Source organism: Chamaea fasciata, unplaced genomic scaffold (assembly GCF_029207755.1).
Source record: "Chamaea fasciata isolate MVZ Bird 193981 ecotype frontalis unplaced genomic scaffold, bChaFas1.0.hap1 SCAF_1, whole genome shotgun sequence".
Lineage (NCBI taxonomy): Eukaryota > Metazoa > Chordata > Aves > Passeriformes > Sylviidae > Chamaea > Chamaea fasciata.
In genome coordinates, this window is record NW_027094086.1 from 21,818,126 (window position 1) to 21,832,229 (window position 14,104).

The 14,104-nt window shown below is 37.6% G+C and overlaps 1 protein-coding gene across 4 annotated transcripts in view; it reads right to left on the bottom strand.

The window, feature by feature from the left end:
* VPS13B (vacuolar protein sorting 13 homolog B) overlaps positions 1-14,104 on the bottom strand; it is a 430,899-nt gene that overhangs the window by 47,948 nt on the left and 368,847 nt on the right. For all 4 annotated transcript variants that reach the window (XM_066178010.1, XM_066178000.1, XM_066177992.1 and 1 more), the window contains 2 exons: positions 7,903-8,084; positions 5,770-6,119 (listed from right to left, as the gene is read on the bottom strand). In XM_066178010.1, coding sequence (XP_066034107.1) covers positions 5,770-6,119; positions 7,903-8,084 — 532 coding nt within the window. The remainder of the gene's footprint in view (positions 1-5,769; positions 6,120-7,902; positions 8,085-14,104) is intronic.

Genomic DNA, 14,104 nt, shown 5'->3' on the forward strand with positions numbered 1-14,104 from the left:
TGAGGAGAGTATTTTCACACCTCCATGAGGCTAGTTTGAAAATGCATCATGCCATTTAATAGGAAAAAAAAAATCACGGGTTCTAGAAGTATTTTAGATTTTACAATATTCTTTTCTCCACTATCTTTCCATCCCTCTCTTTCTGCTTTTCATCTGGCTGCTTGTCACTCTGTTGACACAATGAGACTATATGATAGTCATAAAAACTGCCACGGCTACAGGTCTTCTACCCCTGAAAGCATGAACTCTAACCCCTTCTATGGGAGAGGTCAAAGTGTGACTGATAACTTGATTTAGAGATCATCTCTCATATATTTCTGCCCTAGTCACAAGTGGGCTGGCACCTTCCACTTACAAGCAACTATCTAGAAACTGCAACAGTTACTCACAGAAACCGACACTTGGATAGTCTTTATGCAATTTAATTGTTCTAACGCAAAACATTCATCTTCTTGTGGGTTTTGTTACCTCTTATTGACCCATCTTTCCTAGCACATCGTTATGACAATATTTTCCTGTTGATTGGTTTCCCTCCTCATAACCTAGCTCAGCTACTCGTTTCATATTCTTCCTTCCCACAACGTTTTCTCTAACTTATGGAACCTCCATGGTTTTTGAGAGCTGATTCTGCTTCCCCTCCTTGCTCTCTCAGTGGATCTTTTAAATGGACATTACAAAGTTAGCACCTTCCCTGCCTCTAATCATATGGATCTCTTAGGTCTTTGATAACAATGAGCCTGGAAGCCTGCAGAAATTCAGAGATCAAACAAGAGGGAGAGGAATATTTCCTCATAGATCCCTATGCAGCCTTAGTTAACCTTGAAAACCAGTTTGGTACATTGCTTGTAGCAGATCACTGGGTGATGCACGTGGAAGTTTTTCTGAGAAGTGAAGTGTGCAAGCTATGTCCAGTTTAGCATCCTTGACTGCATGTTCACTACTGATTACTCCAGAAGAACCTAAGGTGAATCTACAGGCAGAATCACAGGATGTCTGGGGGCTAGACGGGACTTCTGGAGGTCACCTAGTCTAACGTCCCTGATAAAGCAGGTTCACCTGGAGCAAGCGGCACAGGATCCCACACAGGTAGCTTTTAAATATCTCCAAAGAAGGAGACTCCACAAACTCTCTGGGCAATCTGTTCCAGTGACTGGTCACCCTCACAGTAAAGATGTTTTCCATGATGCTCAGATGGAACGTTCTCTGTTTCAGTTTGCGTCTGTTGCCTCTTTGTCCTTAATCAAAGCAGGTTGTAATTCCTTTTGTAACTGAATGTCAGAATGATTGCCTGGGAGTGTTTGTGCAAATACTATTCACCCTAGGAATATTTTAGCATGAGAATATTTAGATTAAAGCTTCTTCCAAAATCTTATTACTTCTTCTGCATAAGATCAGATATCTTTTGTGAAACGGGTCAGGTGAGCTTAACCAAAACTGCACTTCCTCCAAGCAGCAAAACTCTTTACAGAGCAGTATCTCTGTATCACGTTCAGTAGCAGATCTGAGTGTGCTCAAGGCTGACATTTACTGTGCCCCTTCAGAGTGCAGAGTTTATTTTGGCATTTTCCAGTGGAGGATCTATGACTTTTTACTGTCAAGCTGCCATACCCACATACCCTTAAGTCTACCGCAAATATATATATATATATATTTTTTCCTGTTACAGCTTTGCAAAATGTTCTTTTTAAAAGGGAGGATTTACTATCCACAGAGCTCAGTATGTTATTAGAGTCAAACCTATACACAACCTCTGAGGGATTTAAGAAAAGCTTTTTCTTTTCACACCAACACATTTTCTTCCTGATTACACAGAGATTGAAAGAACAATGCCGTAAGATGACAAACCTCCTTCTTTTTACCTTACTAGCTAACTTAGTTTCAAATAAGTAAACACAAACTGTAGGGTTTTGCATTTCCCAAAGAGAAAAGAGAATCCAGCGAGTTTTTGGCATGCATAGAACTTCTAAATTCTGCTTGGGGAGTGTTATCCTCTCAGGAATTATTAATACACTTTGCACACATTTTGGTGCTGATGAATGACTGCCATTAATCATTAGTCTTGAAAGCTAGATTTCCTACTAGAATCCAATGCTTTTAACAACAACAGTTCTCAAAGTCAAGTGAAAGAGGTATTTTAGGCTCCATTTTATAATAGTTCCAAAGTTTTAACCAAGGAAACACCAAGATTTGCATAACAGGGCATTGCTCCGTGCTGCCAGGCTTAAGAGGAAGTTACTGATGCCTCCAGTCTTGACAAGAACAGATGACTACAGGAACATCAAGAAAACTTGAGGTTGCTTTAGCTCAGTGTGACAACTATGCACTGGACACCCATGCTTCCTTGTCCTTGGGGATCTGCAGCAGCACCCTGTACCCATCACAGAGAACTGGATCCCACATTGCTGCTGAAGTTTGACAGTAGAAGCTTCCAGAGTAAGCAGAAAAGGAGAGAAAAAAAAAAAAGGTCAGCAAAAGGATGGAGTGAAGAAATCTTGATTGATAAAAGAATGTCTAAAGAAACCAGGCACAATAAAACCAAATAGAACCAGGCCATTTGTGTGGCAATGATGCTGAAGGGCTGAATGATGACTCCAGGAGCTGAAAACACCTAAGCGTGGATTAGCAAAAAAATCCCTGTCTGAATTAAAACAGCAAATCAAAAGAATCAGCAAAAGATTAACAGCCTGAATCAGATACAGATTAGGGTCAGTTCCTGGGGGACAATTTCCTGCTCCTCTTTAGATCATTTTTCAGCTGTTCTTTTCTCTCAGAGAGGCCTGGAAAGTGTCTCTCCTTTATTGGTCTTTCAAATATTTTGTGAATTCTTTTCAGAGAGAGAAACATCCCACATAATACTAGTCACCAGGCCTTCCCTGTCTCAGGACTTTTTGCTTGTGTCTTAGCTCACAGCTATTTCAAAGCATTTCTGGATCTGGAAAAAACCCACACCATAAAAGCCTAGGCCTCTTTATATGCACAAAGTTATTTTCTTTGTGCTTCACAAGCTACCGAAGACTTGTGCAAGCTGTTTCTCTCCCTCTCATGCACACAGACACACACACACACACTCTGTCACCTAGTAATGTTTTTTTCACAGAGAGTCTTTAGCAATTTATCTCTCTTGGAGCCCCTCTAAGAGAAAAGAACATTTTCCTTAGGATTCTTTAAACTTCACTCTCATAGTAATGTCCTGGCATTATCAGCTAGAAACCTTCTGTATCCTTTTCCCTTTGTTCTTTGTGCTTACTGTAGAAAGATGGGGAAACTACTGTAATCACAGATGTAATTTTGACTGACCCCGGCTCATTAAGAAAACTTACACAACTGCCAACAGAAAGGTTAAGCACCATGCAAACCTTGAGAAAAGAAGTTCTAGTGGTCCAAATCAGGTTTTAAACAGGAGCTTTCCTAACTTGTGAAGTTGCAACGCGAGAACAGTTGCAATGTGAGACCACAAAGGAAAAGCTTTTTCTCCGAAATAACACTTTGTACTATACTTGGGGAGCTGTTTTCTCAGCTGACCCTCTATCTCTAGGTAACTCAAAGCACTAAGGCTGCAAAACAATTAATGAAGACTTACTTGCCCAAATAAAGGGGAAAAAATAACACATATTCCACCAGTGTATATTCAAAGGAGACATGCATTTTCTATCTCAATTGATAGTGGCTGTGTTATTATTAAATAATAAAACAAAATAAATAATAATATTGAAATTCCTTGCCCAGGTCTTTAATTATTAAACCCATTACTCTAGTTCTGTGTTTAGAGGTGCATTAGCCAGTTACTGCTTGTAGTTAAACAGGGATTTCAGATTAGACAGTGAAATCTGTCAAAAGGGGAAACTGTTTTTAAAAAGTGCTAATCCTCTCAGATTTTCAGCATGTGATTTAGAAGTATAAAGCCTGGTATTTTTTAGGCTTAATGTACTTTCAAAATGTTCACCATTACTTAATAAAAAAAAACCCAAACAAAAACAAAAACAAAAATCCCAACCAAAAAATAACAAAACCAACAAAAATCCATCCAACAATTATCAGTCCATATCCAGGAAACAAAGACACTGACAGTGGCTTCTGTTAATTCTGAACTCCTGACCTAAAGGTGCATGGCCGAATTGTTTCACGCTTCATCTGCCTGTCTGCTGACTCCAACATCACTTGTTGCAGATTTTAATCCAGTAAAAAATATGTGGAGAATTCAAATAACTCTTGCTGGCTATTAAATTCATGCTTCTAGTTGTAGCATTTATACTGCATTTTGTGTGAACAGCAAACATCAAACAATGCTTATTATTGGGAAATTTATTCCCTCCCCACTCAGGGCATGCCAACTCCCTCAAACTGGAGGTAAAGTCACATAAAAACATCTTGGCAACAATTAATTTAATAAGCCATTTTGAACCCACTTGCGTGTTAACTGTTCCCTAATTTCAAAGCGATGCAAGTTTTTCATCTCAAATACTCTGGGCTAGATACCCACCACATCAGAACATGGTGGCAAGTACCCCTGACATGGGAGGAAACGAGAAAATTACAGCAACAATTACAGAAGTATATCCTCCTGTGGCTCATGTTAACATTGCCAAATCCATGTATAAATCAGTACCAACTATTCATAGAATGTACCTGTCAGCAATATACCATGCGACATATGGCTCTACTTAATCAAATATACAATTCCATTTTTTCAACTCAGAATATTCCTTCAAGGCACAGAGTAGTCAGTCAGTCATTCACACTGTGATGTGGTTTAAAACATTTAAATATTTATGCACCATATTTTATTTATATGTATAGCTATGTCTGAGAGATCTTTTTTCCCCCACCCTAAGAGGAAGCTGACCTTTCTGAAGGCCATTTTGCAGTAGTTGCCACACATGTCTTAGATGAGGGACTAGTACTAAGTCAGAAATATTTTGGGTTTAAACAGCCTACCAAGGACTCTCTTGTACTTTCTATGTTTGTTTTTTATTAAAAGCATTGTTCAAAATATGACAAAAAACAGAAATTGGAGCTACAAAGATTTTTGTTCACATTGATATTTGAGCCAGCTGTGAAGATTTAAATCACACTAGATCTTGTTTTATGAATGTCCTTTTGCAACAAGAAAACCATGGAATGCCCTTAAAAAAGAATTTTTTGATATAAAACAGATGTTTTATCCTTTTTTGGGGGCTTTGTTATTGTAGTGCCATGATAGGTAATTAATTCCCAGGCTCCACATAGGTCTTCAGGCAGATGAAGAGAATGATTTGATTTCAAGGCTATAGTGGAGTAAGGGAATTACAGGCCTTTGAGGGGTCATTGCAGAAGCAAGTTTCTTATACTGGGGCTGGCTTCAGCCATTAATGCTGCTTGCACAGAATGTAATGTGAAACTAGTGTTGAACTTCAATAAGGATGGAAGTAGTAGCTGGAAACAATATGTGCTGTTGCTCAGACTGAGCTGAGCTGATGTATCATGTGGCACTCACCTTTTCATAAATTAATGGAATATTTTGCATTTCAAGACCAGGGCTTTGATTATTCTGATATAAATCCATGTAGTTTCACTGAAACTCAGCCTGTTCTGGTTACATCTACCTTTACATACTTTTTTCCTAATTTTCATTGCTACTGCAGAATTCACGTTTATTAGAAAACAAAAATTTCAGTGTAAGTTAGGGCTTTTACATCTTGAAATATTTTTAATGAAAGCAGTTGATATTCTAATTTGCTATTAAATTAATCACAATAGCTACATTTTTTTCTCATTACTGTGTTTGCATACCTGTTGCCAAGCTTGAATTGCTGTATTTAGAGAATGAAGTGCATATTGGCCAAAGCTGATGAAAATAGGGTCAACCATTATCGTGCAGTTGAACAGCCTTCCTGCTGTGCCGCTGGAAACAGCAATCTGCCCCCAGATTTTGAAAGGTTTCACAACACTCTGCATGGTCACATTCCGACACTCCAGAAGTTTGCAGTCAGCTTGAGTCGAAAACTGGATCTCCTGGAATACTGACTCATCGTTCCACTGACGAAGATACACATGAGGCTCACCAAAGGAAACTATCATGTATTCTAGTTCAGATGGCATGTTCTTATCAGATAAAAATGGCTGAAGAAACTTTGGTGGTGCTGAAAAGTAAAAGAACAAACAACACTAGAACATCACCATTGCTGCATTCTTTATGTTTTTGTAAATTGTGTTTTTACTGCTTGTGCGTAAGATGAAAACAAGTAAATTTATCAAAGAGTTGACATTTCTGAAATCTGAAATAAATCCTGTTCACACTGTTTGTTAGATGCAAAACAGTACCATAATTAATAGCAGCTGTAAACAAAAAATATCTGCAAACCAAAATCTTTTCATGGTAGATAAACCAGCCAGTGAAACTGCTTTATCTACACACTGCTCAATGCTTTAGATTGTCACCTAATTGGAACAGGGACCATATTTCTGTGTGAATTTTTGCTACAGTAAGTGTATATGATCTTCTACACATAGCACAACACAAACACAATAAAAATGAGCAATGCAGTATTTGCTGACATGCGACTGTGCGGGCCAACAGGCTCCACACTGGAAGTTGTCTTTGCTGCAGTTATGGACAGTTCAAGACCACAAACCCACTGAAATGTGACATAGTACCCCATAATACTAGAAATGAAACAAAACAGTATCCTGAGACTAAAGCATGAGAAATGCAACACAAGAAAGATTTTATCGCTTTCGCCGAAGTCTCTAGTCGTGCAAAGTGCTCAGCACTGAGGCAGCAGACACTGCAAGGCACGTACACCCCTTGTGTAACATTAGGCATGTGAATATTTCCATTGATGTTATTATTTATGTTGCTGGAACTACTCACATGCTTAAAATTAGCATATGCTCTAGTGCTCTACAGATTTGGAACCAAAACACTCATCCCTATCCAGGATCAAGCCCTGTTATTCTACAAACTGTAATGGATACAACAAGTTTTGTGCTCCCTTTGTGTATAACATAGCACAAAGGAGCACCAAAACTTAAGGCCTTTAGATGCTATAACAACAGCAACAACAGCATAAACTCAGTCATTGTTGGGAAATAAAACAGCTGTGCTTGATTTTAATCTGATTTTTGCCTTTCCCGGTATATGTAATTTTAAAGACTGAGCATCTGGAATTGGACTGCAGTAGTGAGGAAGATTATGTACTGATAGAGGTAGCTGATAGAGAAGAAATTATTTGCTAGTCATTGAATGACAGTCTTGGTATGATTTGATAATGAATATATTATAATACTTGCAGAAACACAAAAACTACACACAAAGCTGTCCCTGTCAAAATTATCCAAGAAGTTTGCCCATCTTCCATATAAAGCATTCCTGGCATTTGAAAATCAGACAATAATCTAAAGCTCTCTTGGAATGTATTTGCCATTAATGCAATGACAGAGAGCATTGAACAAAACCAGATGTAGCTCCAAAAGTGATCATAACTGAAATAACTTAAATCTGCAATTCTCATAGCTCTTCGAAGGAATTTTTACTAAGCGGGTTGCAAAATCTTCAAGTATTTTAACAGTGCTGTTAATACACTGGAAAATGTAAAAGATCCAATTCATTCACCAAGATGGCTCAGAAGTGAAGTGGCACCTGCTGTCCCTAATCAGACTATGGAAAACAGACGGCTTCTACAGTTACCCGTTCCCGGGGCAGGAAGGGGCTGCTCTCCCAGCCTCACTGCCAGCCCTGTGGACAGGCTCAGTGCACACAGGTCATCAGTCTCACCCTGAAGCCTGTGCCACTGGTGGCTGTTTGCGATGGCTTCTCTCAAGAATGACGGTTTGAATGAGGAAATTACTACGCAGAGCAGGACAGTGCTTAAGCAGCATCTGTGAACTGTATGTTTTTATTATTCCACATAAAGCAGTACATACCTGTGCCGAGTTGATCAAGATGATGGCACAGGTGGACTTCCAAACAGGTAAATTGGATCAACACACTTAGGGATGGCACAAACCAAGGAGTAAAACAGGAGTCGACCCTGGTACAAGCTGCTAATGCCGTGGGGGTCACAAGCTGATCGCACGCACTTTGGGAGCCAGATTCACTTTCTGAGCTGCAGAAGGAAGATAACAAAGTAGCACTTCAGCACTTTCAGGATTCCTATAGGAATTGAGGACATTCCACCCTCATTTTCTTACGCAGACAACATAGTAGTTTTATTTTAACTGCTAATGCCAGTGTCTGTACTTTTTCCAAAGCAGACTGTAACAGACGAGTATGCAATCCATCCATGCTTTTATCAAACTACACTTTCAGTTTACAAATATTTGAACCACAAACCCAAAGCCTATTTGCAGAAAACAAAACCAAATTATGCCAGGTATCTTCAATTGTTGAAATAGCTAAATAGAGTACATTATTGTCATTAAAGCTATAAGAATGAGATGAAAGTTCATCTGGTCAAAAGAATGATTTGGTTTTTTCCACCTGATTTTAAGGAAACCAATTTGCAACCACTGAACTACTTCTATGTATGAACCTCTGGTCTTTCTAAGCTTTATTTCCTTGGCCCTTCTCACTCTAAAATCATAATTCAAAAATAATCTCCAAGTATTATAAAATCAGTCTGGAGCCCTTTACGAGCATGTATTACAACATATTAACTATACATTTAAATTGCCAACCCCCTGATTTTTTTTCATAACTGTGCTCGTAACACCATGAATTTCCAAGCATTATCTTTCAGTCTCTTGAGAGAAACTAACACTACATCACAATTCTGTAAGCCGCTAAGACACCACAGAAGTACAAATAAACTTTCTAATTTAGCCAAAACTATCCTTAATGTTCCTTTTTCTCACTCCTTTTGAAGTCTGGCTATCAAGAGTTTTAAACTGAAAGTTTAGACTTGATTCAAAAGAATTACAATCACATCCTCAGTCAAATATTGTTTTTATTTTTAAAATAAAAATGAAAGATGGACTAAGGTCAGCTTAATATTTTTATCAAAAAGTCATTATTTTTTAATAAAGCACCATAAATCCACTTCCATTAATATTTTAAACATATTTTAAATTCAAACATAAGTTCAGATTTGAACAATGGCTTTCCAAGGAACACACCTTAAGCTTTTAGGACCAGATTTTTCATCATGCAATGTGTTTTACTTCAAAATTATGCACAAATATAGTAGGTACTCAAAATGTTCAGCTGCAAATGCATGGAATTCCATGGATAAATAAATTTATCCATACTATTTAGAGCTGCAGTAACTATCGAGTATAGTATTTATTTATAGAGCTTAAATCCAACTTAAGACTTGTGGACATAAAATACTTACGCAGCAGTAAAAGCCAACTAAGATTAGCTAATTATCAAAAAAATCATGACAGGATATTGAGAATAGGTCAGTAAAGTAAGAAAGATAAATTACTTAATCAGAATTTTAGGCTTTCCTGTGCTTCTTTATCTGTTTAAATTCCAAAAACAGTGTTGTAGGCCTTTTGAGAACTGGCACCTTTGGAAATAAAATTAATCTTTGTGTTCACATGATAAAACATCTGTGGAACGGGATAACAGAGAAATAGGATGCTTTACTTTGCTCTGCCATGGGTATTTCTTAGATTGCTGGAACAAAGGAAGGAAGCAAATCCAAAAGGACAAAAATTCACATGCTGATTTAGACAACTGAGTACTTTTGAATCTGCAAAACTGGTTAGCTCTCTCAAAGTAACTATTAATACTTTCAGATTTTTTGCTCATTGCATTTTGATTAGAAACAGGAATTCAGGAACACATGAAATGAAAACAGTTTTCTGTTGGGGTAGATGAATGCAAACAAATGTTAACCAAACTATGAAGAACTTAAAAATAATTGCACCTTGATATTCTGAATTAAGACTTAATTTCATGAACAGCTGTAACACTGATTGCAGTGAAGAGGAAGGCCATTTAGTTCTGGTATTTATTTCTGATATTTGAGGTTAATTCTGAAAATATATTTTTTTTTTCCTCAGAAACCTATTTCTTGACTCATCTATCAGTGAATAAGCATTTTTATTTCTTTTTATATATTTTGAAGATGCACATTTTCATAGAACAAAAACCAAACAAAACCTTCCAATTTCTTATTTAGTCAAATTTTATATATCTGTTTTTTATTATTTGCGCATTTTACCATTGTGGAACTTTTGTGATTTCTCACTCATAAACACCACGATGACAGAGCAACAGGACATGCTTGATGCAGAAGGAAATGTGGCAGGAGCTTCACACCAGGGAGACAATGTAAAGCATTTAGCCATATTTCTTCTCCATTTTTTCTGCCCCACAAGCAACAGACCATACAGAGGTAATACTCAGCTATTTAAAATGTTGGGAACAAAAAAATTCTAAGCTGCTTTTTGTTTCCCAATGGAGTCACCTTAGAAACCAAAAAGGCCCAACACTGAAACCCTGCAAAATTCAGAGTCCAACCAGATGCTTAAAAATTTAACCAGAGAGAAACAGCAAATGAGGGTGGTTCAGTGCTGCCCCATGGGATGGAACTGGCCTTGCATCCTCTCCCCTGCTAGGGAGGGACAAGTGCTGGCAGTGGAGGACTGAGAGGAGCAGCAAAGTGCATCCTAAACCACAGTTTAGAAGGTAAAGTCTCTACAGACAGAAAATAGCCTTCTAGAAACCACCTGAAAAAAAAATGCAACAAGGATCTTTCATCACTGTTTTCCCATCTTCCCGGACTTTTTCTGAAGTGCAATTGTTTTATCTGTGTGGGGGTCCATTTGATTTTTACTCAACCAGAAACCATATTCAGAATTATAGCCCCCATGTCATTATGAAGATAAGAAGACAGGAACAGTATAAACCAGCTACAGTACAAAATATACTAAAAGCAGCAATCAAATTATTGTAGTATTTTCTTCAAAAACCTCAACTGTCATAAAAAGGTCATATAATAATTGTACCGTATTTAAAGAGGAACTGTAGCCACTACCATGACCCTTTGGTTTTAAATTGAATCCCATTTAAACTTTTTGCCTAGGCAGACTTCCATCAGACCTGTAGCACTGCCACTTTCTCCTTTGACTGTGCAGAGAGCACAACAATAAAAAAACCCCACAGCCCTTTATCACATGCTGTGCACAAACAGCAAATAAAGCAGTGTTAAATGAAAACACAGGAAAAGTTCTATTAAGTCTTGGTGAACAACAGTAGGAGCATTAATATCAGAAGAAGATGTGATTTTGAAATCAAAATTTGTTCATCAAGTGAATACAATATAAAAACACTCCCACATTTCCTGGCTGCCTTGGAGCTACAAAACAAAGTGTGGGCTCTCCGCACTTTTTCAGCTGTAAAGGAAGAGGAAGAACCAAATTTTACTGCTTTGGGTTTGGCACATCATGCTAAAGGAGGAATGTAGCAAAATCAGAGGAAATTAAAAATAAAACTGACCTGACTTTATTACCAGATTTTTTTTCTTTCTATTTTTTTTTTAATGCTGGGAAATAACAGAATATTTAAAATGGGAAATACCTACATTTGAAGTAATATAAATTATGATATTTCACATCATTCAAAGTAGCTCAAATTAAACATATGGCAACTGAGAACAATGACTTAGCAGTGACCTGCATTATTCTTGTTATTTTAAGAGAGGAATATTTAAACCAAAACTGCCATTTGTGATGAAACTACAACATGGGAAAATATCCACTGGGAAGAAGAAAGAGACCACTTAACTCATTTAATTTATGACTCAAATGCTGGTCTGAACCCAAATTGTTAGAGGTCAAAATACAGTACATCATTTACTTTGAATAAAAGCTGAAACAATTAGCAAGAAACATGATCATGATTCCTCACTTGAATTTTTAAAAAGTAGCAATTTAAGGCTTATTTAAAAGTTTTTGTACTTGTTTCATGGTTTGTATCTCAAGGCACTTCCAATTACTATTTTACATTAGTGTGTCATTCATTATAAAAATACTGTTTAAACTACACAGACAATGCACAAATATATAAAACATCTTGTAATGTAACCCATTTAAACAAAAAAATTATAAATCATTCCCAACCAAACCAGGAAGGGGCTTTAGTGTTTCACCAACCAAACAGAGCTTAAAAAGTAATTTCAATTATGATTTGTAAGTCCTGCAACAGGCAAATGCAACCCATAAAAATAATTTATTCTGTGATAATTTCCCGTTTTAAGGTCTTCCATAAACAGTCATTTATGCCATATATGATTTCTTTCATAAACACTGTAGTACATCTCCAAAGAGATGCTAAATTATTTCACTTAGTACTTCAAATTTGTTCATTCATTGAATAAATGTTCATAAGCGTTCATGCAAACTTTATACATACACAGAAATAATGAATGGGATACAAAATTCTCAAAAATAAACAACATACATGCACATATTATGCCCTTCGCCAGATAGCTCCTTGATTTTTATACTTCCAGTTAGTTCCTGATCAATCTCAGACGAGCTTGCATACCACAGGATTTCAATTAGGCCTTCTTTGCATTTTCCCATATTAACTACTGCTTGCTCTATTTCACCCTGCCAGCTACTGCTCATCATATCAGCTGAATCCACATCTTCTCACAAACCTTGTTGTTTTTCTGTCACATGAGACACCTAAATTTCATACCTTATAACCTATGTTAGGAATCAGTAATAAAGTACTAAACCGCAACGGATCAGCTCTCTGCTATTAACAATTAGCATATCACAGAGGTTACCACAAAAAAAAAAAAAAAAAAAAAAAAAGGCAAACCTTGCAGAATTTTAAGGAAAAAATATTATCATTGAGCAGCAGCTGCATGCATATGGCAGTGGTTAGAGTCTGACCCAAAATGCAACATCAAACTAAGAAGATAAACTTCAACAAGACTAAGCAGTTTCATATTTTGCAATTAACAGTTTATTATAATTGCTAATCAACCATACACTTGAAGCATGTAATTAATGTCAAATCCTCATGTGTGTTAAGGAAAACTGAGGTTCAACTTTTATACAGCCTTTGTTTCTTACTCTCACAGATCCCTCAGCTCTAGAATTCCCTGGTTTAACACTCAGCACTGGCATTAAGCCTCCAGGCTCTTCCCACAAGTCTGCAAAATCCCATGTTAAATGCTTGCTTTAGGAATAAGACTTTGACATTTACCACAACATGGGCACTGGTCTCTTCTCAAAACCAAGAAAGTTTGGCATTTTTTGTTTAAGTAGAATCTAGAACATATTTCAGAGTGCTTGGTGAGCAGAAATTATCCATACCAGCAGTAGTATGTTTGATAAAGCCCCAGTTTCAGCAAAGTTACTGCCAGCAAGGACTTCCTATCAGCCACTAGACGTCTAGAAATGTTCGTCTTCTCTGCAGGTCCACAGTTTCTGTCACCACCTGCTACCCAAGGCTCCCCTTAAACACAACATGATCCCTTAGGGTTTAACCACTACCTTCAATTTGTTCTTTAGCTGTAACCATACATGTTCAGTTCTTGGGCACTGTCTCAAAACCTCCCGGTCAGTGACATGTCGCTGGCATGTTCGCTCTGTCTCCAAGAAAAAGCCACTGTGCCTCAAACACTGTAGGTCAAAGCGTCATATCTGAGGAACAGCAGCTCTTGTTTTGACCCACTAAGTTTTTCTGAGAAGGATCACTCCAGACAGGTCAGGACTACTTTTACACCAGTCCTTCCTGCAGCCATCCTTAAGAAAAGCTTTCAGTGCAGTACTTTGTTTGAAGTTAGAGAGATCAGTTTGAATTTTTATCATAAAACCACAGATTGGGTTGGGTTGGAAGGAACCTTAAAGACCATAGTTCCAACACCCATGACAAGGCCAGTGACAACTTAAACTAGACCAGGACCCAGCCTGGCCTTGAACACTTCCAGGGATGAGGAATCCACAGCTTCTCTGGGCAACCCATTCCAGTGCCTCATTGCCCTCACAGTGAAGAATTTCTTCCTAATATCCAATCTAAACCTGCCCTCTTTCAGCTTAAATCCATCCCCACTTATCACTACATGTCCTTGTAAAAAGTCTCCAGCTTTCTTTAGGTTCTGAAAGACTGCTCTAAGGTCTCCTTGCAGCCCCTTTTCCTCAGACTGAAAGATTCCAAGTC